The sequence below is a fragment of the Mycetomoellerius zeteki genome, unplaced genomic scaffold, assembly GCF_001594055.1.
Source record: "Mycetomoellerius zeteki isolate Tzet28-1 unplaced genomic scaffold, Tzet1.0 scaffold70, whole genome shotgun sequence".
NCBI lineage: Eukaryota > Metazoa > Arthropoda > Insecta > Hymenoptera > Formicidae > Mycetomoellerius > Mycetomoellerius zeteki.
Genome location: NW_017257720.1, coordinates 2,783,795 through 2,808,273, shown reverse-complemented (window position 1 = coordinate 2,808,273; position 24,479 = coordinate 2,783,795). Strand labels below are relative to the sequence as shown.

The following is a 24,479-nucleotide window of genomic DNA, read 5'->3' as shown; positions in this document are numbered from 1 at the left end:
ATAGTCGCGAACTTTGCTGCTAAGTTTCCCTTGTACCCCTTGGGCCATTAATAAATTTCACGCAACCGGATAATCGATGATTCGCGGGCATAATGTGAGAATGGCTGAGAGTATTATTACCTAATGGTCATTAGAGATATATGAAATAATAATTTACTTGAATACAAAATACATCGATGTTGTATTTTAAAACGCGTAAAGTATAAAAGTATAATGCGTTACTGAGACCCGTTTTCACAATATACCATATGGTTACCTAAAGATTAAAGGTTATCAACAGATTCATCAATGAAATTCATTCATGAATTTCTTGGTTACCTTTAATCTTTAGATAACTATATAATTGTGAAATCGGACCTAAAGCACACTTTATAAGAAGTGTTCTAGACTCTTTCTAACAGTGATCATCTATAGATAAATCTAAAATATTATAAATATAACTTTACATTAAATACAATGAATATATATAGATATAATTGATATAAATTAATTATGAATATATATTGAATTAATTATCAAAATATACAAATATGTACAATACATGTTACATTACTCTAATATAGAATACAATTATTTATGTACATTTACTATCTGATTATTATTGTTTAAATTAGTCTGCTATAAATGCGTAGAATACTTATTGCCACATTTTGGTACAATTTCTTTACAATTCTTTAAATTAAATTAAAACATCGAAATGCAATAAAATATGTAACTACAACAAATGACTAAAAATGATATTTTGTACATACAGTATTTTGCTTAGTTTTGCGGCACATAAAATAATACTTTTATAATTAATAACTAACGCACACAGATAATTTAATGATAAATAACAGCTTTTGTTGTAAATAATTGTAAATAATTGTTTAAATACAAAATTTTGTTTTTAAATAATACATACATATTCGCAAATAGGATTTAATTTATATAAAATATGGCAACTTAACAATCTAAAAAATTTCCTAAAAGTATCCAATATTTTAGATATCTCAAATTTTTATATTGTTTGAGAAATGTAATCACACATAAATAATCGCTACTAGAGCTACATAATTCGAGAATATATACCATTATTCGTACGTGTGCTTAGAACAAGTTTGCGCTTGCTAACCCTAGTAAATTTGCGTTAAGAGCGGATGCAGGCAGGCCCGTCTTCCTAGTCTCTTGGCAGAACTAGTTTAGATACAACTGTCACCCCGTTGTGACAGCGTTCGTAACACCATAGTACCACTGTCTGTGCTTGTTTTATGACCTGCGTTACCGGCTACAATGGCGGTCTCTTACACCGGGAAGTTAAGGTCTTCCTTTCTGAATTTATTCTGTGGCTCATCAGCATTTCCCTTTGGTATTTGTCCTTCGAATTATTCAGTCGACCTGGCTCTCTCTTGACCCAAGAATCAGAAAATAGCAAGAACCTCTCGCTGTTGACACAAATCGCAGCTGTCTTAAATAAATAAGGGCCACTGTGTCTGATTCAAGCGATAGCTTCTCGTTTTAATGTTTCGCGAGATGCATACGAGATCAGATTACTGAGAGATATCCAGATAGTACCATGATATAAATAGATCAATATCTATAAAATAATAATGCATCAATCTTTTTAATGGAAAAAATCGTTGATTTTTCAAAGTATATGATTCAGTTTTTTTTTAATAATTGGATAATGAACATTAATCTCCGACATGATGATAATAGTGCAATAATATGTTTTAAAGTTTATCTTCATGATAATTTTAAGTTACAATATATATAAATTAACTTGGCAATTTCTTTTTAGAGCGTCTAGATTAATTTTACAATGAAATAAAACATTGATTAGAAAAATAATGGACGTTGTTTATATAATAATTAACTAGTAATTGCATACTTCGATATTAAAATTAGTTAACACTTCACTTTTTGCACCTAGTTTTCTTACATCCCTGAATGGGATTGAATATGCAACTCTAATTAAATGCAACCATTTCCCCAACACGCGCACCATGGCACATTACCACTACTAGTACTAGTTTTGCGAGTTTTCACGTGGGTGATTTCCCGACTACTGATCGAGTTCGTTCTTTCACGGTCTGAATTCAACGCGATACCATCCGTAAACTTGTCTTTGGCATCGACACTGCTACTCCTCAATGTTTTTAATGAAGCTTGAGACGGTCGTCGTTTAGAATTAATGTAGACGGACATCTTTCGATTTTGATCCTTACGTGGTGATTCCTGTCCCGAGGACGACGATCTGCTTTCGTTCTTGTTCTCTTGCGCATCAGGCGTCATCGTGCTTAATCTCCTCGATTTCTTCCGTGTCATTTTTCCTTGCAAATCGAGCGTATCCGTCGACATGGCGCTAATCTGTTTTTTCAGTTTTCTTTGTGTTGCCGGCGACAGCGGTTTTTGGTCCTTAATTAGAGTTTTTTCTTTCTTCACAATTTTTTTCCGTCTCTGTCCGTTCGGCGAATTTGGTACGCTAATTGTCTCTTCGTCCTCGTGATGCGAGTCGCCGTCAATTGATGTCTGCGTTTGCGCCGGTACCTTTGTGACGTTATCATAGTACATCATTCCACATCTCGGCGAATAAAATTGACCTCGCGACACGAAGGGAACGTTCTGGTACAGATGCTGATTCTGATATCGATTTGCGTTTAATCTTCTCAGAGTCGTCAAATCGTAAGGTGTGGCGGAAGGTATTAAGGTGCAAGGACTCGGTTTCTCGAAGGAAGTTACTTGAATATCTTGCTTGCCGCTCATCAGTTGGTCGCTGGGTATCAGCAATCGATTCTGATCCGGTATATGTGCAGTTCGAAATCTGTCGTTGAGATGAACACCTCGACCGTAACCCGGCATAGGATAAGCGAGGCCGTCATCGTTCACGTGAATAGAGAGTGGCGTCGTGGTGGCAGGAGGATTCGGTTTTATTTGATAGTTAGGACAGATCTTGTCGAAGTTTCTTAGAAAAGGATTTCTAAAGAGACGATAATCTATCGAGGGTAGATTGGGTACATCTGGTGTCTCTGGACTAGGTGCTTGCTCGGCTCGTGGTATCTTTAATGTCACATTTAGGTGACTCTTGTACGGTTTATTAGAGAAACTATTTATATTGTCCAAAGTATTATCGCTTTTCGTGAGCGTCTGAGAATCAACATGATTCAGTTTTAATTGTTGCGCACTTTGAGACTCACTCGAGAGATCTTGACAGGAGACTGATTTTGTCAATTGACTACCTAGAGCACTTCTGCCATCCGTGATCAGTAGATTATCTATACTCACAAATGCTTTTGGATCATTTTTATCTTTCGAAGCATCTTCACAAGGTATCGCGCCGTTTATATAAATATCCGCCGAACCTTTTAATCCTGCGAAAGGATTAATCCTAGAAATAACCGTGGAAGCCGTTTTGCCACTGCTCGAACTAGTTCCAGTTCCAAAATGACTTATACTGGCGGTTGGCGACTCTTCTTCTTGTTTTTTTAATTTGAAAGGCTGTGACGAGAAGAACGATTTAGGCTTTTCCAGTACCGTGAACATCATAGTGGCCTCTTCGTTCTCAATCCGCTGCATATCCTTTTCTCCATTTACCATAATGAATCCAAGAGAATCCACGTTCCGTACATTTTTACCGACCGTTTCTTCGGAAAATTGCGTTCGTGAATCTCGAATAGTTGATGTTTCATAAAGCTTCGTAGGTTGCCTCGTACTTGCATTTCTTCTTTTCAACAAACTGAAAGTATTCGACAGCGGCACTGAACTTCCCATTGAGGAAACTATCGGTGAGTCCGGCTTTCCTGTTCCCGTTGTTGATACGACAGGAGTGATGCTACCCGTATAAGTAGGTGCTTGTTTTTGAGAGACCATGTCGTTTTGCCAACCGACGGGTGGGACGTGAATTTGAGGTAACATCGAATCGACTACTTCTAGACCCCCGACGTCTAAGTTGGCCAGCGGGATCAATGGATCAGACTGTAATCCGGAGTATGGTGAAGCCAATAATGCGGACGTGTCCGTGGATAGCATTAAATCTACCGTACTTGGGAACTCGAACGGGCATTCGGTGTAATAACTAGTTCCGCTGAAACCACTCGGCGGCTCGTACGTGGCCGGATAAAACGGGATGTTATCGTGAAGTTGTCGGGGATTGAGAATCGGCGGGGGTGGATGCCCGACAGCCTCGTTTCCCTGATCCTTCTCCGGTGTCATCTCCTTCTTCTCCTTATCTCTCTTCAGCTCCTCCTCCTCGTCAACAACCGACAGATCGTCGAACTCCACGTGAAGTCGATGCATATTGCTGCTCATCTTCTCGGAAGAGATCTTCTGATTCTCCGCGTTTTCTAGCTGTTCTTCTTGGTTGAAGTCCTTGACCGTCTTCTCATTATCTTCGTACTCCTCTTCGTCCTCCTCGTAGGAAAAGTCCGACTGCAAGCCATCATCCTCCTCGGAGCGATCCTGTAATTCGTGACATGTTTCTACATATCATTATTGTTAATTATAGCAATTATGTTTTTATTAGTTAACATTTTAAGGAAAGGTAGAGACGAATGGAGTTTTGTTGCTAGTTTTCTTATTAATGTGGTCTCATTATATTGTATTATTTTATTACGAGTTATTTACAACATGACGCAATTAAAAATCTGCTAACCTCGTACTCTTCGCTTTCGTCAGGGTTCTTCTGTTTCTTCAAAATTTCCTCAAGTTTGTCGTACTCGTCCCTGAGACTCCATATTTCCCTACGCAGCTGCTCGTTCTCTCTGCGCAATTTCTTGATATCGTTCTGACCTGAAATCATGACAGGCTAAAATGTTTCAATGTAACGAGACCGCCGAGTGAGATATTTTTTAGCAAAGAGATAAGCCGACATCTTCGTAGATTTGGTTCGCAATTTTTCTCGCGGAAATCACTTAATCACCATTCGATACGGGACCAGTAACATACGGCTGCTCACAATAGCGTTGCATCTATCGGAACGATCGATCATTGGTCAACGTGGCAACAATCTCCGCCTGAGATGCCAACCTCCTCTCTAACTCTGTGCGCCCTTTCGTGCGTCAAGAAGCCGGTGATAAATCACTGGAACCGGGCCTTCCAATTACTTAACTTTGCAAAGAGAGAGAGAGAGAGAGAGAGAGAGAACGAATGAGGCGAATAAACCTTGCCGTCCACGCGTATAACGTGTTAAATCTTTTCTGGGGAATGTCTATCACGATACAAACTCTCAGAATTCTTCCATTGATAGAAGTACCGAAAGGGTTTCATGTATAATATATAGGTACAAAGATAGGAATATTTTTAAATGTTGGTGATCTTCGATTCACCTAGATACGAATTATCTTATTAGTCATTAGTGTTATAGTCAAGATTAAAAATTTAGAAACAGAAGAGAACATATTTTATATAAAATACTTTGTGTATTACGTTTGCTACATACTGTTTTCAATTTTATTATTTTAGTAACATAAGCATGTATTATGTAAAAACTTTACAAACTTATATCTAGATTTTTCAGAATCATTCGTTGGTGTGACAAATTCTTAGTTTATACGTTCTTAGTTATACGTTCTTTTCTGCTTACATTATATTGTAAGTATCTGAAATCAGTCAGGTCGGATGATGTATGTGGATGCAAGCTCCATTGTTGGAAACGAAGTCGATCAGTTTTTCTTTTTAAGCGTTAGTGATCTTCGACCCATCTAGATGCGAGTTAAGTTAAGTATCTCATCAGTCATCGGTGCCTCCTACTTCGATGATTAATGGGTTTGTGCTTGAAACGTGTTTTCCCAGCGCTTGAACTACGACCCAATCGCGGAAGTTTTCAGATAATTCAGCGATCTATACCGTTATATGCTTTTTATTATTTACATGTTGCATTCGTATATCTTTTTTCGAAATCGACTAGCTGGTGTTTTAAACATCAGTTGCTGGAAAAAGATAATAAATCAGAAGAAAGAATAGATTGAAGATTTATCTTTTGTATAGAAGACTTTACGAGATAAGGATATCAGTAATATATATTCTTCTGTTTGTAACGTGTGGCGCATTTTATGTGCATCTATTTTCATAATACTCTGTTTCACAAAGATTAATTTATTTATAGGGAACATATACACAGTTATATATGGATATATTTCCTGAATTTTTATACGTATAAAATCACTTACGATTACATAGATAAAAGGTTGGTTTGTAAAAACTTTTATTATTTTTCTAATTAGCTCTTTCCATAACACGAAATATTGTTTGTGTGTTATTGATTTTTTTATGGTTATGTATTCACAAAAATTGCGTGAAAGCACTTGTGGTAACAGTTCTTTTAAGCCTAGGTAATAAATGCGCATGTGCGTGTAACAAGGAAAGGCTTGTGGTAAATCAGGATTTAAACCTGGCTTACCAGTCTGAAATTTAAATAAATTAAATCCTTCTAGAGGTTCATAAATTGGGATTTTCCCTATGGACACCGACGGCTATTTGGTTGCTATTAAAACTTGGTCCATTTATCTTCTGCATGAGCTCTGTTTGAAAACGCGATATTTGTTCAAATGTACTGCAACCGATCATTGATCTTTTTATTTGTATCGATGATGGAAAATATAAAAACCATCCGATGCAATTCAAACGTATTAATTTCCCGACTTGGTTGCATGTTCCTGAAATATTTGTTTTATAGCAATTTTTTTGAATAAATAGACATGTTTTTACTGTCAGTACGAAACGCACTAATGAAACACGTTTTATTTTATTTTTAATATTAATTTTTTTGAGTATGTAAATAAATTTTCATATGAAATTTATTAACTCTCAAGAAGTCGCGGTGTATCTCAAAATACAAATATCTTAAATCGCCACTGCAAGATTATCTTTTGCAAAAAGAGAAACTAATATGAATGAGAAACTAATGGAAAACGTTGTTTTATTCAAATAACTATAATTTATTAAAATTTATATTTTTCTGTGTGACATTGTAATATGATCTCAACTGCCTGTCTGATCATATATGATGTGCTGTTAAAATTTTAATAACTTATATAACAGCTATTGTTTAATAGATGTCGCTAAAGATATTTACAAACACATTTTATATGTATCTCTCAGGTATAACACCTCACGAGGATTAAGTATTTTCATTGTTCGTGAATCTTAGAAATTTTGACTGAGGGAAAGTTGATTAAAAATATACCAAAAAATTTGCTTCCAAAATAGTTTTCAGAAGTATCTGGAATATAAGTACGCCGCACAGGTTGGAACAACAAAATTACAGTTGGTCGTATGTTGGATTCTCTAACATGCATGGCATTTACGAACGACATATAAAAAGAACGAATATTACATTGCTTATAAATCTTATATCAAAATAACATAACGATTTTTTATTTGAGTGTAGGAAAGCTCGCTGGCGCGAATACGCGGATATTTTTAGCTGCGTGCAGAATATCCTTCAATCAACCATCAAGCTGAATATTTGCGAGCAGCAACGTAATATGGCTCACTGAAAATGCTTTCGGCGACCGGTGTCCATTTTATTTTCGATAGTGATGATCGTGACAGTTCGGATTTCGTATGGGGTTATGAATGCATGTACCCTGGAGCATAAATTTTTGCTCAAATTTCGGAAATATCGGTTACACTATTCTATGTTATTCTAACTTGTGGTAGTTTCATATGATACGAAAATGATAGGCTAGAAAGTTAAAAAAAACTCAATATAACCTCAATATAATAATTTATAACCTAGAATACGCATATCCAATCGATATGCATATTATAGATTATAAATTAAGAAATGTTAAATTATCTTAAATTTATTGAATTGTTTTAACAGGACTACATTTAGTCAGGTGTCAAATCAAGTACCTATTAAATATATTTGATTTAACACTTTAGTGATTTAATATGATATGATTATATTTAATATTAATATTTGAATAAGAACTAGATAATCGCTTTTAAAATTAGGTGTAAAGCAATCAATTTAACATTTGGCTTTCTACTCTCAATTTATTGACTCGTCTCTCGTTCGCTAATGTTCTATTACAGTCATGGACACTAGAGAATCTTCCCGCATGCATACTCTTTACGTCATATTGCTCGTCAAGGTACGCTTTATTCTTTGTTCGTGAGGAGAGAGAGAGAGAGAGAGAGAGAGAGAGATGAGAGAGAGAGAGAGAGAGAGAGAACGGGGGGGAAGAGGGAGGAAGAGAGAGAGAGAGAGAGAGAGAAAAAGTTTTAATTATTCTTGCTCAAACACGTACCGGGAAAGTTTAATCACTTGGTACCGTCGGCATCGTGTTCGTCCTTATTTCCGTCGCGTGGAATCCTCTGCGCCTTTAAAAGTAGTGTCGGTCCGGTATTTCTCACGAAGGACCGACATTAATTAATCCTGGCAGTTAAAAAGACCGAACTGTCCTCTTCACATTCGGGTCGCATCGCCTTTCGGAAGGCAAAGTACACAAATGTACCTGTACGTACAAACTCATGAATCTGCATTTTCGAAAAAAGAAAGAAAAGAAAAGAAAAATTGCACAGGGACGGAAACGAGAATGTGGGGGTACAAGCTTTCGCGTTTTTCGTCGGCTTCTCGTCGGTCTCCTTTCGTTTGCTGTGGGCGTTTTCGCCGCGAAGGTGATCAAAGCAGCTGCGAAATACATATTTGGTTTTGCCAACTCGCCGTTCCTATCAGCAGGCCGGAATTTCTTCTGGCTCTTTGAAAAGTGGAAATTGTGTCCCCAGTCGACGAGAACGAGCGCAAACGAACTCAGAGAAAATATTCCCGAGGTTCGCTTTTCACTCTTGATGCCGTCTCTCTGTGACTGTGTTACTTTGAAATGAAATGAGACGATCTTCACGAGAAATTGTACGGTCATAGACGTTCGATTGATCTTGCAGAAAATTCTGTGCGTTTGTTTATACGTCGCGATTTGTATAATCGACTCTGCTAATGAATCGATGAGAAGCAAGTGCAATAAAGCGTGAATCTCGTGAATTCAATGCAATGTCGTAATGAAATATGCAAACGACACATAAAAAGCGAAAGAAATAAAATGTTGTATTGAAAATATATATGATAAAAGTTTAATATAATCGCGGTGTTACATTCCGAAGAAATAACAAGATCATTATCCAGTCAAAGCATTTCTAGACGTAACTTTGCCTGATTTAACGAGACGAATCAGCGTCGGGTTATTTGGCGTAGCGGAATAATTGTCGCGTTTACATTTCTCATGAAACACGTATGTCTCGGTGATTCACAGTCGACGATAAATGTGGTCGTAGTCGAGTGTTAATTCATGCCGCTGGCAGTAAACCAGAATGGTCTTTAAAGCGTTTCTCAAGTCGAAGAGAATGTCGCAAAGTCGAAGAATAAAGCGCATAATTCTGCCATCCTTATGGTAATTATCTATACAAAACGTTTTTAAATCGTCTTTATAAATTGTATAGTTATTTCTGATAGAGATTTTTCTTAACTGAAAATTGCGTTTTGTGAATTTATTTAGAGTGAGTTATCAATCTAATTTTTTATTATTTAAGTGTGATGTACAAAATATTACATTACAATACAATAATATACAATGAAAGCTTGTTCATCTGAGCATATAAAAAAAAATGTACATAGTGTTGTGCTGTGTCAGAGTTTTCATTTTTATTATAGTCGATAAGAATCATTTTCAAAAGTGTCAGTTTTGTAATTTTGAAGTTTAAAATTTTATCATAATATAATTTCTCGATTCGATGTCATTTCACGACGGGGATCGCTGGAAACGTCACTCTGCGGAGACCGCGTCTAGACCAGGTAATCTAGATCGACAGCTCGTCGCGTTAACTAACACTTCATTTAAGGCTCCAGCAAACTACGTAGCTACGAAGCATGGTCCTTCTGAATATAATCGAACGTGACACATCCGTCCATCCGTAGGTTGCCAGAGCATACCCGAATTAGATCATGCCAATATCCCATGTAAATTATCGCTAACAGACCGCCGCCGTAATATCGAGAGCCGAAGTAACTTCTCGCGAATAAGCCCCGTGGCTATATGGAAAGTTAAGCTTACCGGAAGAGCCTTTTTACGAAACAAAAGTCAGTATCCGCAGGTATGTTTTCCCCATTGTTAACGAGAACGTCTTATTTTTTTAAATAAAAATAAAAATAATTTTGTAAGCGGAACGTGAATTCAATGCATAATTTCTGATACATTATATATTACAATTTGTAAATGAGTTAAAATGTTAAACACACGTCTGCAAGTTGTTATAGTATGCTTCCCTTTTAAATTAGTTGAGAAAACAAATTTACAACTTCTAGTCTTGATTTACCAAAGCTATTATTTAATTTAATTCATATCATTGAATGTAATTATTGTAATATTGCTATTTAAAAAATCATCTCTTATGATTTCTTTTAATTTATCTATAAATGGTTGAATTATAGGATTTTCTGTAAACAGACATTATTTAAATATAATGTAGTATTGTAGAAGTATGACTGCCGTGAGAAAAACTCGAAGTATATCTATTTCCAAGCGATTCCAATTAACTCGTTGTCGTCCTATATTTTTTATCATGTTAAATTCGGTGAAACCGGTCGAGATCAAGTCAATCGATCTTTCTTCTTAAAGAGAATACATTAATATTCGATGACCACGATGGTAGAACCACCTCATAAATATTTGACCCTTTCGTCTCGATATCTTTTTTTTCTTCTCTCGAGATTCAATCTGGCGCCGCACGAAAGGTGTTAAGAACCAATCTAATGAAGGTGCGCATCGAAACATGCGGGTTCCGTTTTCGAGAATTGCCATCTGAGATCGTACATATGCAAACAGGGATGGAGCAAAATGACCTTAGGCTCATTTATTCTTGACGAAGACTGATCTTTCTGTCGATCGAAAGTAATAAAAGTGTGAATAAAAGTTTCATAATTTATTATTATATTACTGCGAGATGACTTTATTTTTTGTTATAATTTTCATAATTTATTATTATATTATTGCAAAAAAGAATTTTTAAAATTAACTTTATTTTATTTTATTATTAAAATTAACTTTTTATACAAAAAAAAACAAATAACGTTACGATATTAAATAGATTTTTTAAAGTAAAAATAGTGCTTTTTTATAAGTATATTTTTTACTGGTATATTTGATTATATTATAAATATAATAAACTATAAAAATCTTTTTTTTTAGATAACTAATATTTTTAGATAAATAATAGTTATACTTCATGCACCTTAAGAAAATCTAAAAAAAAGTTTAGGTTTTATAAGAAGAATCATAAGATCTATTCTTTTCTCTCGTTACAAAGAAGATTAAGATCTTTTTTCACAAATCATGTTTATTACTCTTGATCGAGCAACTTGGCGCCTTTAGACTATGGACCTCGCAAGTTTATAACTAAATGCAGCGTTGTGTATGGAAGAGTATCGGGGCAGCCGTACCATTGACAGAATGACGAACATCCCAGGTAGTCGCCGGTTACACTGAGGGCTCGTAAATCAGGAGATATTTTCCATTTCGATGTCCAGGGAGGTGTTGTTTTTTTCGTTTGTTTCTCTTTTCCCTTTTTTTTTTTTGTACAAACATAATGCCACCACCATGGCAAGGCGCGCGGAAACCGCATGCTAAAAATGACGTTACAATGTTGCGAAAGTGTGCTGCGAAACGAGATCCGTGCGTCAACTCTGCGTTGGCGGAATTGCGTTTTTTTTTCTCGCTGCGTATGTCACGGCTTATCGTTGAACTACCCTCCCGGGGTTAATCGAACCCGGGCAGGTCGAGATAGCGCGTTTGCAAACTCGATGGATGAAAGCCGCTTCGAACAAGAATGATTTGTGCCATGATAAAGCTCCATTAACTAAGAGCAGATTTTTAAAATGCAAAATCAAGGTATCATGTTTCGTAAACTATATTTGGATACATTTCTCTTTTTATTTAAATTAAATCAAAGCATAAACTTGAATCAAGTTAATTTGTGTTAGTAATTTGAACATTAATATTAATTTATTCCAAATAAAATGAAAATTTTTAAGACGACATAAATAATAAAAGCTACCTATCATTCGAAAACTAGATTATTTCGTTAAAATTAAAAATTATTGATTATCTCATCGTTAGTAAGATTGATGTTATTCTTTGGTAATTGGATATCAAATAAAAAACTTTCATAAGATTTTTTAAGAAGTTTCTTGCAAACTTTAATAATTTTCTAGATGAATATTTTATAATATTTTTCTTTCTGAACTCCAGAAATTCTCTGTTAACCAATTAGCATGCTCGATAATATATTGGTATAGTTTACACATGTCTAGGACAAGCCCAAGTAACATCAAACATGCACGAATATATCGTCGATTGATTGACATAGATATATACCGTAGATATACAATGAATACCGTCGAAATAAGCGCTCTGTTGTTTATGGTTTCGTCCAGTCGACGGACACCTACGAGGTGTTCCCGCGTATACGCGTTTTATAGCCACTAGAATTCTGACAGAGCTGAATTATCGTCGAGGCGTGTCGTGTGCGTATGTATGTACATATGTATGCATGCGTACCCACGTAGGATATAGACATATCCCGCGGGTGTATTCCTGGACACGTAGAGTATATCCATAGAATATCCGATGACATCGTTACTAGACAGCAACGGCTCACATTCTGTCCAGCTGTATATGATCGTGTCAAAATATCAACTTGCATGCTTTTAAATAATTACTATCGACAGTATTTTTAACATTTGTTCGTTGCCCTCGTCTAGATTCGAGATTTCGCCGGAAATATAGTGTAACGTCACGAATATGTTTGTAAAGTGTCATGTACAGTGTTCATTTGCGGCAGAACTGTTTCGTCATTGTTCAATGTATTTGATTGGAATTATCGATAATTAGATGATCGCAGTCGAATTATATCTTTAAACTACAATATTACTGCATTTTTATCGTAATCAATTGTAATTGATTATGTAATTAACTGTTTCATTGTAATTAATGATATATTTTTTGTTTAACTTACAATTTTTCTTAATGAAATCAAATCGTCATCAAATTTTTGAGTCACACGATTGATTGATGTAATTTTTACGTTTTGGCGGATTAGGAAAAACGTAAACGGGTAACAAAATTTTATTATTTAATTCGGAAGTAATTTAAGTTTAATTGAACTTTATTCTTTCTTAACTTTAATTTGACGTTTGATTTCTATGAATATTTTTTATAGTAAAATTTAAATACTTAATGTTTAAAAATACGTATAATCTACGTTTTTTTATTTTTGATTGCTTATCTTTTATTCACTATTTTAATTAGTTGTTGTTGATAATCTTTTATATACTATACGAAAAATCAATTTTCAAAATTAAAATACGGATAATCTTAATTATAATATAATCCTTTAATTATTTTTTTTCAATTCATAATAGGACATTTTTTGCTTTAATATGTATTTTACTTTAATAATAAATTGCCATACAACTGTTTCTAGTAAGTTAATATTCGAGAAACTATTAGCCGAGTATAAAATATAGTAACAGTGTGAATACCTCGAGGTTAAATAATTCCGACCTCGGTAGTTCGGTAAAATTTGCGGTTTGCTTCTCGGCAACAATAGAGCCACAAAATCTGAAATTTATACGAGCAGGTTTAGAAGTTTCACTTTAGTGGGTACTTTCGGAAATGTAGGGGAGAATGTAGGATCGACCTGGTGTTTCCATCTCTCGCTCACGCGAAAGTTTTGGTGCAGGTGTTTGCATCCGCCGATGCATACGATCGTATTTTGCGTATGCGTCCTCGATTGAGCATTCGAAAAGTAGGGAAACTCGAGCATCTTGCTTTGTGAACGTGGCGACAATGCTCGTTTTCCTTCGCGATATAGTAGATTTTTATGAAAGCCCCAGGCTACAAGGTGTCTCGTGACACTTTCCAAGGAACAAAGAGACAACGTCTGTATGTTACAGCGAGCTTGCGTTTCCGCCCGCCGCACATTGAAAAAGCTCCTCGTCTTTCGCGCTTTCATGTTTCACCATTTTTTTTATAACGAATATACAGACTACATCAAAAGTCACGAATTTTTCTCACTTTTAATTACAGACTCTACAACTCTTCCTAAAATTTGAAAAATTGAAATACTAAGTTTTTATTTTGCATGTTTGCATATTTTGCATTTTCTTTTTATTTTATTTTCTTAATATCAAATATTATAAGAATTAATATTAATTAATTGATATTGAGTGATGTTTTTTAAATTAAAATGACATTAAAGTCCATTTGAAATTGATTAAAAAGCAAATTATAGCAATGTCTTGTTTGTTAATTCAAAAAATAAATAAAATGAAAAATAGACCTAAAAACAAGCGATTACAAGGATTTTAAATTAATATTCCAGTTTAATTTATTAAATTTTAAATTAACATAAAGTGGCTACTTTGTGGTAATTTATAATTTAATGAATCAAACTGGAATATTAATCTAGCATCTTCATAGTCGCTCATTTTTGCCCTAGTTAATAGATTTATTTATTTCATATTGATTAAAAAAAGTTTTTTCATTGAATAATAAATAACTTTGGCATTTTTCCTGGATGTAATTTATTTATTCGATTTAAAAAAGACCAATCTCAATTATCGGAATGCATAATATATGCAACTAGTAAGTGGACAGTATCGGTCTAACGTTTCGCAATAATTCGTCTGTTATATCGTTCGTAATACTTCGCAACGTTAGTAAAAATAGTATAGCTTTATTGGCTTAACCTCATCCTCTTGAAGATTGTTAATAATTCATTGCTTTCGTTTATTTATTCTAATTTACATAATAACCTTGTCCAAATAAAGAAATATTTTTAAGTTTACGTGATAACGTCATCTCATTATTTCGTAAATTCCGCGCATTTTGAAATGCAATTTTTTTTATTTTTTTAACGTATATATTTCTTCTTAATATATTATAATATATAATTTCTTTTGTTTTGGAACAAATCTACTCACTATTATAATCCATATTTCTTGTGCGGGTTTCGCTGAAGAGCAGCGGAACTAGAAGATGCTTGAACAGTGACATCAGTTTTATTTATGAACCACTTGCACTGTTATATCACTTTATCATTATTTCACTAGATTATATAATATTATTACTTAAATAATATTTTTATTCAACACTCTCACAAAATTTCTTATCCTAAAAACACAATTAATCACGTTTTAAATTTCTCAAGTAAATCTCGATATTCATAAAGGAAACCACAGAATTGCATGACGTATTGTAATAATCGGAATTTCACACCGAATAAGTTTTCACATTTTTATATCTGCTATCTGCTTTCCGAAACAAATTTTCTGTTGCTCGTTGTCGTGTTGCGTCTTTTTCGTGCGAGATATTCCACAGACGCGGACGCAATCGGAAAACGGTAGTGAGCTGCATCCCCGCCGTAAAATTTCGAGTCTTTGCGAGAGAAGCAAATTTTGAGCGTGTCGCGTGCCTGGGATTATTTTCGCGTCAGCGCTTATTGTTAGTCAAGATCGCATTGTCAAGTTGGAGCTCTGGGAATACGTTCTCTGTTGCGACGTATCGGAGTTCTTGGTTAATTTTGCTAGAGTGGAAATACACACACATACACACGCACACACACACACACGCGCGCGCATATACACATATACATATATTGAGAGAGAGAGAGAGAGAGAGAGAGAGAGAGAGAGAGAGAGAGAGAGAGAGAGAGAGAGAGAGAGAGAGAATCCACGTGTTTTCACAATGATTGTTAGTTCATCGCGCCTCGTAAACGACGCATATAACGTCGCCAATACATATATTATACTACATGCATTTGCGTAAAATACTGCACTTTATGTAGTGAGTAACGGTACCACAGAGTATATCAGATCTCGTGGTTTGTATTCACTAATTACAATCCTATCGTCGAAGCACAGGATACCATAATCATAAATTTTAACGTTAACCATAGATTCTTCGATTAGCTTGGAGTTTTTGTTCAGGAAATATTTCGGGAGAAATTGCTTTTGGTTGCGATTGTTTAATGTGTATTTGTAATTATAACTAATTTTTAAATTATGATATATTTTTATGGCTAAAATATTTCATAATATTGATAAATCTTGATAACGGAATAAGATATATATTCCGTTGCTATCCTAAACGATCTAGCGCGGAATCCTAGAAATATGGTCTCCATATATTTGATAAATTACTACAATAGCTTCATATATTTGATAAATTACTATAATATTTCATTGCATATGGTGCTTTTTACAGAAAGTAATGGCGATGTGTATCGTATTTTACAAGTAATACGTGTTTATACGGCTAGTGAATTGATGATGGACACGAGATCGAGTTTTAATTCCCGTCTCTGGCAGTGAGAAATGTGTCGCATACTTTGACAAAACCGTTTGCATGAAAAGTCCAACGATCTCGTAAAGTTACCGACCGGTGTTATAAAACCCGTCTTTGACTCGCTTTGAGATTTAATATCGCTGTGAGAATGATAATACGGCTGTCCTCGCAAATGTGTCTAGCACGTCGTCCATTACGAGGACTCTCCTGCTCGCGAAAGAATTTCTTGCCGCACAAGCCGTTATGACAAACTGATATCTTTCTGCAGCTATTGCGAGGAAGCTATAGTGATAGCGAAGCTATGTAGATTCTATCAGTGAAAATCGCATCTACCTGTGTGCGCCGTTATCGTTATAGACATTATCGTGCTTTCCCTTTTACGGCAGATGAAGAGCTGGCGACAAGAGCAGATGAGGTTGGGAGCAAGGTGTATTAAAAACTTTTTTCATAAAATGTCTTTCGCGAGGTAAGTACCATGCCAGAGAGGAAAGAGAGACTCTTTGCTAGTCTCGTTCACGTTAATGACATTTCCCGAATTTAAACGCTCGCTTATTCGATGTTTATCGTCTCTATTGTTCTGGTGGTTGTTAGGAGTACATCGCAGAATGCGTTTTAAAATTCACTAGAGCATTAAGTATATTGTTTCTAACTCTCGATTACAGCAAGGGGTCATTTGAACCCAAAGCAAAAATTTTAGACGGTTGGTACAATCTGTAGGATTGGTATTGATTGTATGAGATTCTAAATTGTAAAATTCTAACGGTATGAAATTTAAAATTTTAAATTTATTATTATAAATTGTAAGTGTAAAAAAAAACGTTGACTCTTCGTCTATCAATCACTGTAAGGCGCAGATTCATTATTAGCATTCAAACAGGTCGTTTCAGAACTTAGGTGTAATTTTTATAATTTAGTGTTAAAGGTTAAGTATGTTTCTTGTGTGCAACATTAGATATAATGTGCGCTTAAAATTATATACCTATTAAAAAATATTGGAATTAGTTTTAATTTTGAAGCATTAATTTTTGTAATTGATTAAAACTTAAGAAACGGGGAAAATTTAATAGGTTTTGGCAATTTAAGTTACATGACAAATAAATAATCAAATTTTTTTGACATATGTGTGAACAATCGTTTACCGATAGAGATGTCAAACTTTTTCTCTATTTGTGGTTAATGAATATAACTCATCAGTATGGTCAAACCACCATGCGTGGATCGTAAAAGAAAAAAAATATTAGAAAGTCATTAAAAAAATGCTTATCCATTGCCAGGATGGCATGTTAAGAATTAAATGGTTAAACTGTCTTTTTAGAAACCCTTAAGCGAGTTCGTACCAGAATTCCGCGACGAAGAGAACGAGCTCTCCATTCCATAGTTTCCATCGCGCCTCGTTGGCCTGCCCGTGTCTCTCCTCTGCATCATGCCCACGTCTCGCTCCTTCCATTTCTGTGGAGCGCGCCACGGAGCTTCACTCATGTGATAACCTTAACGAGGGGGACTGACCCCCGATTTCGTGGTCCACCGTGACCTCGTCAGATCAACAGCGAATTCGCATTACCTACGAATGCGTACCGTCTCTCTAATGGAGTCATGCGTGTTCGAATGATGGGGGTCATTTCATCGATCGAGTCATTAAATAATCCATCAGCGTTTCATCAACAAATAGCCGTTGCTGGCTAACGTCTAAACGTTTGAACGTCATCCCTCACGAGTTTATTCCAGGAAAGATTTACGAATGGAAACAGCCGCTTCTTAAAGTAGCTGGTCCTTATTTTCACTGTCCTGTCAGTTAACTACATCGACATCGTGCAACAACATTCATAGCTCTTTTCCCCTTCATCAGACCGAGTGCTTTTCATGACAACGTACCTGTCATGAACAGCTGCGATGTTCCGTACTATGCGAATGACATTTTGTTTTTCGACTTGAAGAAATGGCAACAAACTAATGGTATTATATTTGAGATAATTAAGATCATACTTTTAACTTTAATTGTAGTATATATCTATTTAATAGAACTTTCGCGATTTCAATTATTAATTTTAGTGGTATATCTGCAAATGTCGGTTTACTATAGAATGCTACTACTGATAATGCAATGAAGCTCTTTGCCAAATTGGTCACAGTCATACTTTTTATTAGTACGCGCGACCAGAATTTGTATATTTTTCCTCAAATTTTTTTACTCGTCATATTTCTTCGCATGAATTTGCCGCGCACTATGAGCTTTGTAAGTTCCTCCCATCACAGTTCATTCTCTATTTCGACGTCTTTCTCTTTCTTGTTACGTAACATCGAGATGCGCTTCTCTGCCAGATGTGCGTCTCGGCGTGGCGACGTCGCGACGCCAAGGCCCGACATATTACATTCGAGGTTCCGAACAATCGGTGCACCGAATTGATTTCGGCCTGGTCTCACTTCCGGAATCGTGCTCCGCGCGAGTTTGACAGCTTCCGCAGGCCGTGAAAAGCGTGCCGGCCGTTTAGAGTCACCGGGTGAAACTAGTCGACGCGTGGCTACATCACTGTGGCAGTCTTTATCCCTACCGCGAGTTACCTCTTCTTCGTCCGCTTCTTCATCGCGCGTCACGAAACCACCGCCTCAGGTCTTTCTCTATCTCTCTCTCGCCCTCGCGACTATTTAAATCTTTTGTAGTCCCTCGTGGTCCCACGATGTCAGGACTGTATCGCCACGCCAGAGCAACGATACACCAACAATGATGCATTTTTTTCTCAAAATATGGAATTTTTGATTGATAAAAGAAATAATTTGAATAAAAATATTTTAACAAAGTACTATTTTATAATTGCAAAATGTTTAAGCGATAAATTTTATTGTTTTTGTTGGCACGTTTTATATGGAAACAAATATAAAGCATAATTTTATACTATCAAAGACAGGATTATTTTTTAGTTATAAATTCTGTCGAAATAGAGTATGAAGAAATTGATAAAAAATGCTAATTATTAACGAAAAAAAAGGAATATTTTCAAATTAGTTATTCAGAGTATAATTTTTCGAAAATTTACGAAATATATATATAAATTCATAATATTTTTATCAAGTTTTCAGATATAACAATTTCTATTTTATCTAATAATATTATTGATACTCTCGAGTATTCCGGCACTGATCATTATGTCTTTTGATGTTATTTTTGAAACGTGCCGGGGAACGATCTTATAAATTTTGCTATTTTATTATTCGCCTTGACCGCGATGTAAAAGTTATAGTTCTGACCGAAAAAAAGATCTTTTTCTCTGACAAGTCTGTATATTATTTAAGTTTATACGTTCTCATTCATTGTAAAGCTGCACTATATATATAGACGCTAAAACATGATATCATTTAATCTATACGGATGTCAAACACAGTTTCTTTTAGCGATTACGTTTTCGAACGCATTTTTGGCTTCGTCTATTTTCTTCGACAATTTATTTTCCACGATTTAATATCATTTGTCATGAAAAGTGACACTGCCAGTTCTTATGTTTAATATCATCAGTTTCGAAGTCCGACAGTGGCGCGATATTTTTGATATTGAAGAAATTCGGTGTCGGAGCAAACCTGGCCGATGATAAATTGTTCATTAGACTGGCGCTATTTCTTCACGCGGCGATATAATCTATCAAGAGGTTGAAAAAGGACTCAAAATAATCTCCAAGCTTGACGTAGGTGGTGTCTGGTTTTCCCAGCGAGCGAGCATGAGACGGAAGTAGAAAAGAAAGGGTCCAAGTAACCGGTAGATTGATCCTAGAACGACTCACTTTGAACCCTCTCGGCGTGCTGTCAGTTTTTCTAATCATGAAGGATTTTCTTCGCACGCCACTTGAATGCACCATGATAATCCAGCTGCATAATATGTCAGAAGGAACAAAAAAGCTCGTGAAACGCTATCTTGATTCAACGAAAGTGTTAGACTACTTTTTGTATTTATATGTACTGGGTGATCCTAAAGTATTCCTAATTTTCAACTTTCTAATTATAAAAACGTACTTATATAATATATAAAATTCGTAGTTAGCTCTTGGCTTTAAATAAATAATAAAATTTTTAAAAACGTTTAAATGTATTTTTTTAATATGTTATATAATATATCATAAATACTTGCAATTTTGTTGCTATTTTAATTAAAAAATTATTAATGAGTAAATTATTCATGGAAATAATAGCTGAGAAAAGCTATAAAATTATTTTGATTATTATTTAATAGCATTAAATATGTCGAAATTATGCGCCATTGCCCAAAATACATCTGTAGTTATCATGCTTATTTATTTATGGCTTGACTCAAACGTTTATTCCCGCGTTTATTAATACTTGAAGCAGTCCAAAATATTCAAATTACTGATTGCTCCATCGATGGAAGACTAAAGTCGAGATCGGTTTGACGTCTCAACGTATTACGTAGGATAAGAAGTTAGCGTTTAGCTTTTTGGAATCTGTACAGCGTCGACATCTGGATCCCGAGTTCTAAGAGAACAAACCCGCCATCCCGGAATATTTGCCAAAACAAAGCTTTTCTTGGCTCCGCGGGTAAATAAATCTCGGGAAAATTACGTAGACGTGCGATTCATGTGCCGTCATTCAAGCTTTTTGTATTAACATCGTACTTACTTGCGATATCGGCACATCCGTTCAATTTCATTCCTGAAGTTTAATTAAAACATAATACCTGACGAAAGCTATACGATTACATATACATATACCCACCATTTTGTTAATCAAGCATCGTCGAAGAAATGTGATTAATTAGGTAAGCAGTCGATTTCAATGACAGCCTCTTGCGAGCTTTTCCATGTTAGAATTCCCAATAATTCAATAATTAGCGTTTCACTTTTAAACGATTCAGTCTTTTTTTCTTAACTATTATTTGACTTGTAATTTTAAATTTCACAGCTTATAAATTTACTGATTAACTTAATCAGCCACGTAGATTCGTCGTTGTTCACATTCAATTACAAAAAATCACTGGTAAAGTTCTCCTCTTTTTCTTGATTTATCAACTTCACTATTTTTTTATCGTTTGTTAGATTAAATTGATGTCATGCGATGAAAGCGAACGTTTCTTTGGAAATTGGAACGCGAATGCGTTTTGCGTCATCTCGGGCGCATTTAGCAACTGAGTCAAGTCTGCTGAATCGTGACCGCCGGTACTAGAAACTGTACTACTCGCTTACCCGACTGGACAAATTCAGCGTGTGCAGGCCAGGCCTCGAAAATAGTTCGCAGTAAGTTCGTACGGCGACTTCAATCTGATGTATGCATGTGTCTATTTGTAGATGACCGCGGCGCGATGCAGTTTACCGGATCTACCACAGTCGCGCAATAAAATTCCCCGTGGTTGTCACGTATGAAATATATTTGACCTTTTGTTTGGTATCACTCGTAATGACGAATTCATAATTAAAGCGATGGTAGCGAGATTCGCGAGATTAATGGTATTCATTTATATATAAAACGTCCTCCAATTTCAGAGAGTACAATTGCGCCAAACGAGTTTATTAAAACATTTGTTAGTAAAGCACAAAAATACTGAAATAATTAATTCCATAGTGTATTTACCAGGGGGAGAAAAGAGGGAGAAAGAGAAAAAGTAATAATTTGTACGAAAGGGTGGTTTAATTAAATTTCTGACGACATATTTTCTGATTTAGGATTAACTTTTTTGTTGCAGTGAATGTATCGTAATAAAACATCTTGTATATCATTAAGATATTAGCTTCTTTCTTATCGCGATATTTGTTAACTTTAATAGAGTAACAAAAGTTTGAAACTCTTGCTTTTCCATAATATATCAAAAATTCCTTTAGCACGGTAGTTAAATTAATCCTTGATTGCTTTGGCGCAGTCATACCCTAGAGAATCAAATATTTAACATTATTAGTTGGTCTGGTCTGCCACTAACGCGTAATGGAAGTCCCTGCGAAATTAATTTGGCCCCCGAGTGTGAATCGTCTATAACGGTAAATTAATAATTCAGACAGTAGCGTTCAGAGCAACTGCGTTAATAAAATTCGCTTAAAACATTCTGGACGAGAGGGAAAAAATGAAATGGTGTAAGTAATAAATAAGCTGAATAAAGTAACAGCGTTATACTAACAAGATGCAAAATATTCAGCTTATAGCCTCATTTATCTAACTTTATGTTTCATAACAGAATTTCTAATCACTAAATTCAACATACATATTTTTTCGTCGAAAGAGATAAGAGAAAAGTTAGAAACAATTTTTTTGTCTCTTCGTGTATTGAAAATCATTTTATCTCGCTTGTCCATCGCGAACGTTTTATTAACTGGGATCAAATCGATCAAGTCGACGGAAAGGAAAAGTAATCGCGACATTGTCCTTTCTAAACGACACAGTCGCTATTACCTTCACCTTCGATTCATCGACAAATCCGCACGAGCTGCCGCGCGCTTTCCCTTGAGTCCCTCTCCCTTTACCTTGCTCCACCTCGGCATTGATGTGAATGGTCCTCAGTCTGAGCTCCTCGTTCTCGTAAATCATCCCCCTCGAGGACTTCCGGTCGAGTTTTCTATTTGGCTTGACGCTGACGTCCCGCCGCCTGGTTCTCAGCATCCCTACACCGCCGACACCACCCACCCCCGTTCCCGCCATCATCTTGTTCCTTTTGCGCCACTTGTCTTCTTTCTTCTCCGCGAACGGTGTTGCGTGGTGTATCACAAAGAGCGGATCGCGACGAGTGACCGATTGTCCGCAATGATCGGCTGCGCCATGCGCGCGGCCTCTTGAGAGGAGAGCACCACGCGACTCTTCCTTGTTCCCTCCTTGCTCTCGAGAAACTTTCGAGATATACTCTTGTTCCTCGTAACTATTTGATCCTCCGTTTGATCTTTGACGTTACTCGAAGAAAGTTCCGAGCTTAAAGGTTTCACGTCTGTTGGACTTGGCGAGTGCAGCTATGACTTAACCACTCGACGTTCTTTTTATCGCGTAGGCAAATCCGACGATTCGTTTTAAAGTGTTTATCTTCATTCTTTATATATATTATAATTATACTATGAAACATCTCACTTTGAAGCGTTCGCAATTTCTGTAGTTTGCTTATTCCATCTTATCATGTTGGACACCTAATCACTTTCTGTCATTTAATGATAGGAATTTTTGTATTAATTTTTTAGTATAGTAATCCACAAAATTATATTATCTAAAAGTCTGAAGTCTTTTTTATATTATGTTATATCATTATGAGAACTGATACTTAATTCTCTTTTCCGCTGGATCTTATCTTCACTAAAAAAATCACTTCTAGCCATTTAGCAAGTATATCTTAGTCTTGTATTAACTCGTACAATAACGGGAAATTAGTTTTTATATTATACATATATTTATATAATTAGTCTTATAATAACTCCGCACTGTAACGATTAAAGGTGCGCACTCGCGCCGATACGCTGGATTTCGAGAGCAACGCGGCACGAAGCCACTTCCTCCGTTTAAAGCCGAACGTATGTTCCTCGAATAATCGCACAGTCACTTCGTCGGCGAAGAGTCTGCCTGCGTCAATCCCGGGAACAAATCCGGGAAGTGAGGTGTAATTGATGCCGGAGAGACCGAACAGACACTTTACTTGCCGAGTCACTCCCTATTGTGAAGACTATACATGCTGGTTTGTAGTACTGCAAAGTTTGTATACACTGACTCGTGATATCACGTAGTCTATACAGACCTAATATCGCCACGCTGTTGCATCGTGAAACCAAGGTTAAAAGCCATTGAGTTGCTGAGGAGTAATCCGTCTAAAATTTCGTATACGCTTCATGAAGGCTGTAACGCGTTGTAGTATCCTACGGATTATGTACCTTGGTCCATAGCGAGGACAGAGTTGAGAGCTATCGTTGTTGGCGAGTAACGTAATCTATCCATGATCTCCGTTGTATTGATACTCATTGTTGTATTATTAACTTAGCGCAAATCCTCTACCACCAGTACTAATTGGTTAATTTCTCCTGGGATTACGTCCTCTCGGATCGTCACGGAGACGATGGACGGCCGGTTTGCTTCGTGGGCCTATCCTCGGTCCACGTGGTCGTGGTGAATCGTTTAAACAGAGTTACAGTATCCGGCAGTACCGGTCGCTGCATCGTCCTAGCGGCCAGCAGAATTTGCATCGGGCACTCATTTCTCACG

General features: G+C 35.9%; 2 protein-coding genes across 4 annotated transcripts in view; one reads left to right on the top strand and one right to left on the bottom strand.

The window, feature by feature from the left end:
• Positions 1-24,479, top strand: part of Ror (tyrosine-protein kinase transmembrane receptor Ror) — a 282,701-nt gene that overhangs the window by 52,785 nt on the left and 205,437 nt on the right. The window lies entirely within an intron of this gene.
• LOC108729115 (uncharacterized) lies at positions 1,847-23,413 on the bottom strand. Of its 3 annotated transcripts, none has more exons than XM_018458069.1 (3): positions 22,772-23,413; positions 4,631-4,767; positions 1,847-4,437 (listed from the first exon to the last, which is right to left on the bottom strand). In XM_018458069.1, the coding sequence occupies exons 1-3, from the start codon at positions 22,947-22,949 to the stop codon at positions 1,954-1,956; spliced, it is 2,799 nt and encodes a 932-aa protein (XP_018313571.1). In that variant the 5' UTR covers positions 22,950-23,413; the 3' UTR covers positions 1,847-1,953. The 3 variants fall into 3 exon arrangements, with proteins under 3 accessions (XP_018313571.1, XP_018313573.1, XP_018313574.1); XM_018458071.1 differs by lacking the exon at positions 22,772-23,413 and adding an exon at positions 17,660-18,027; XM_018458072.1 differs by lacking the exon at positions 22,772-23,413 and adding an exon at positions 14,960-15,024.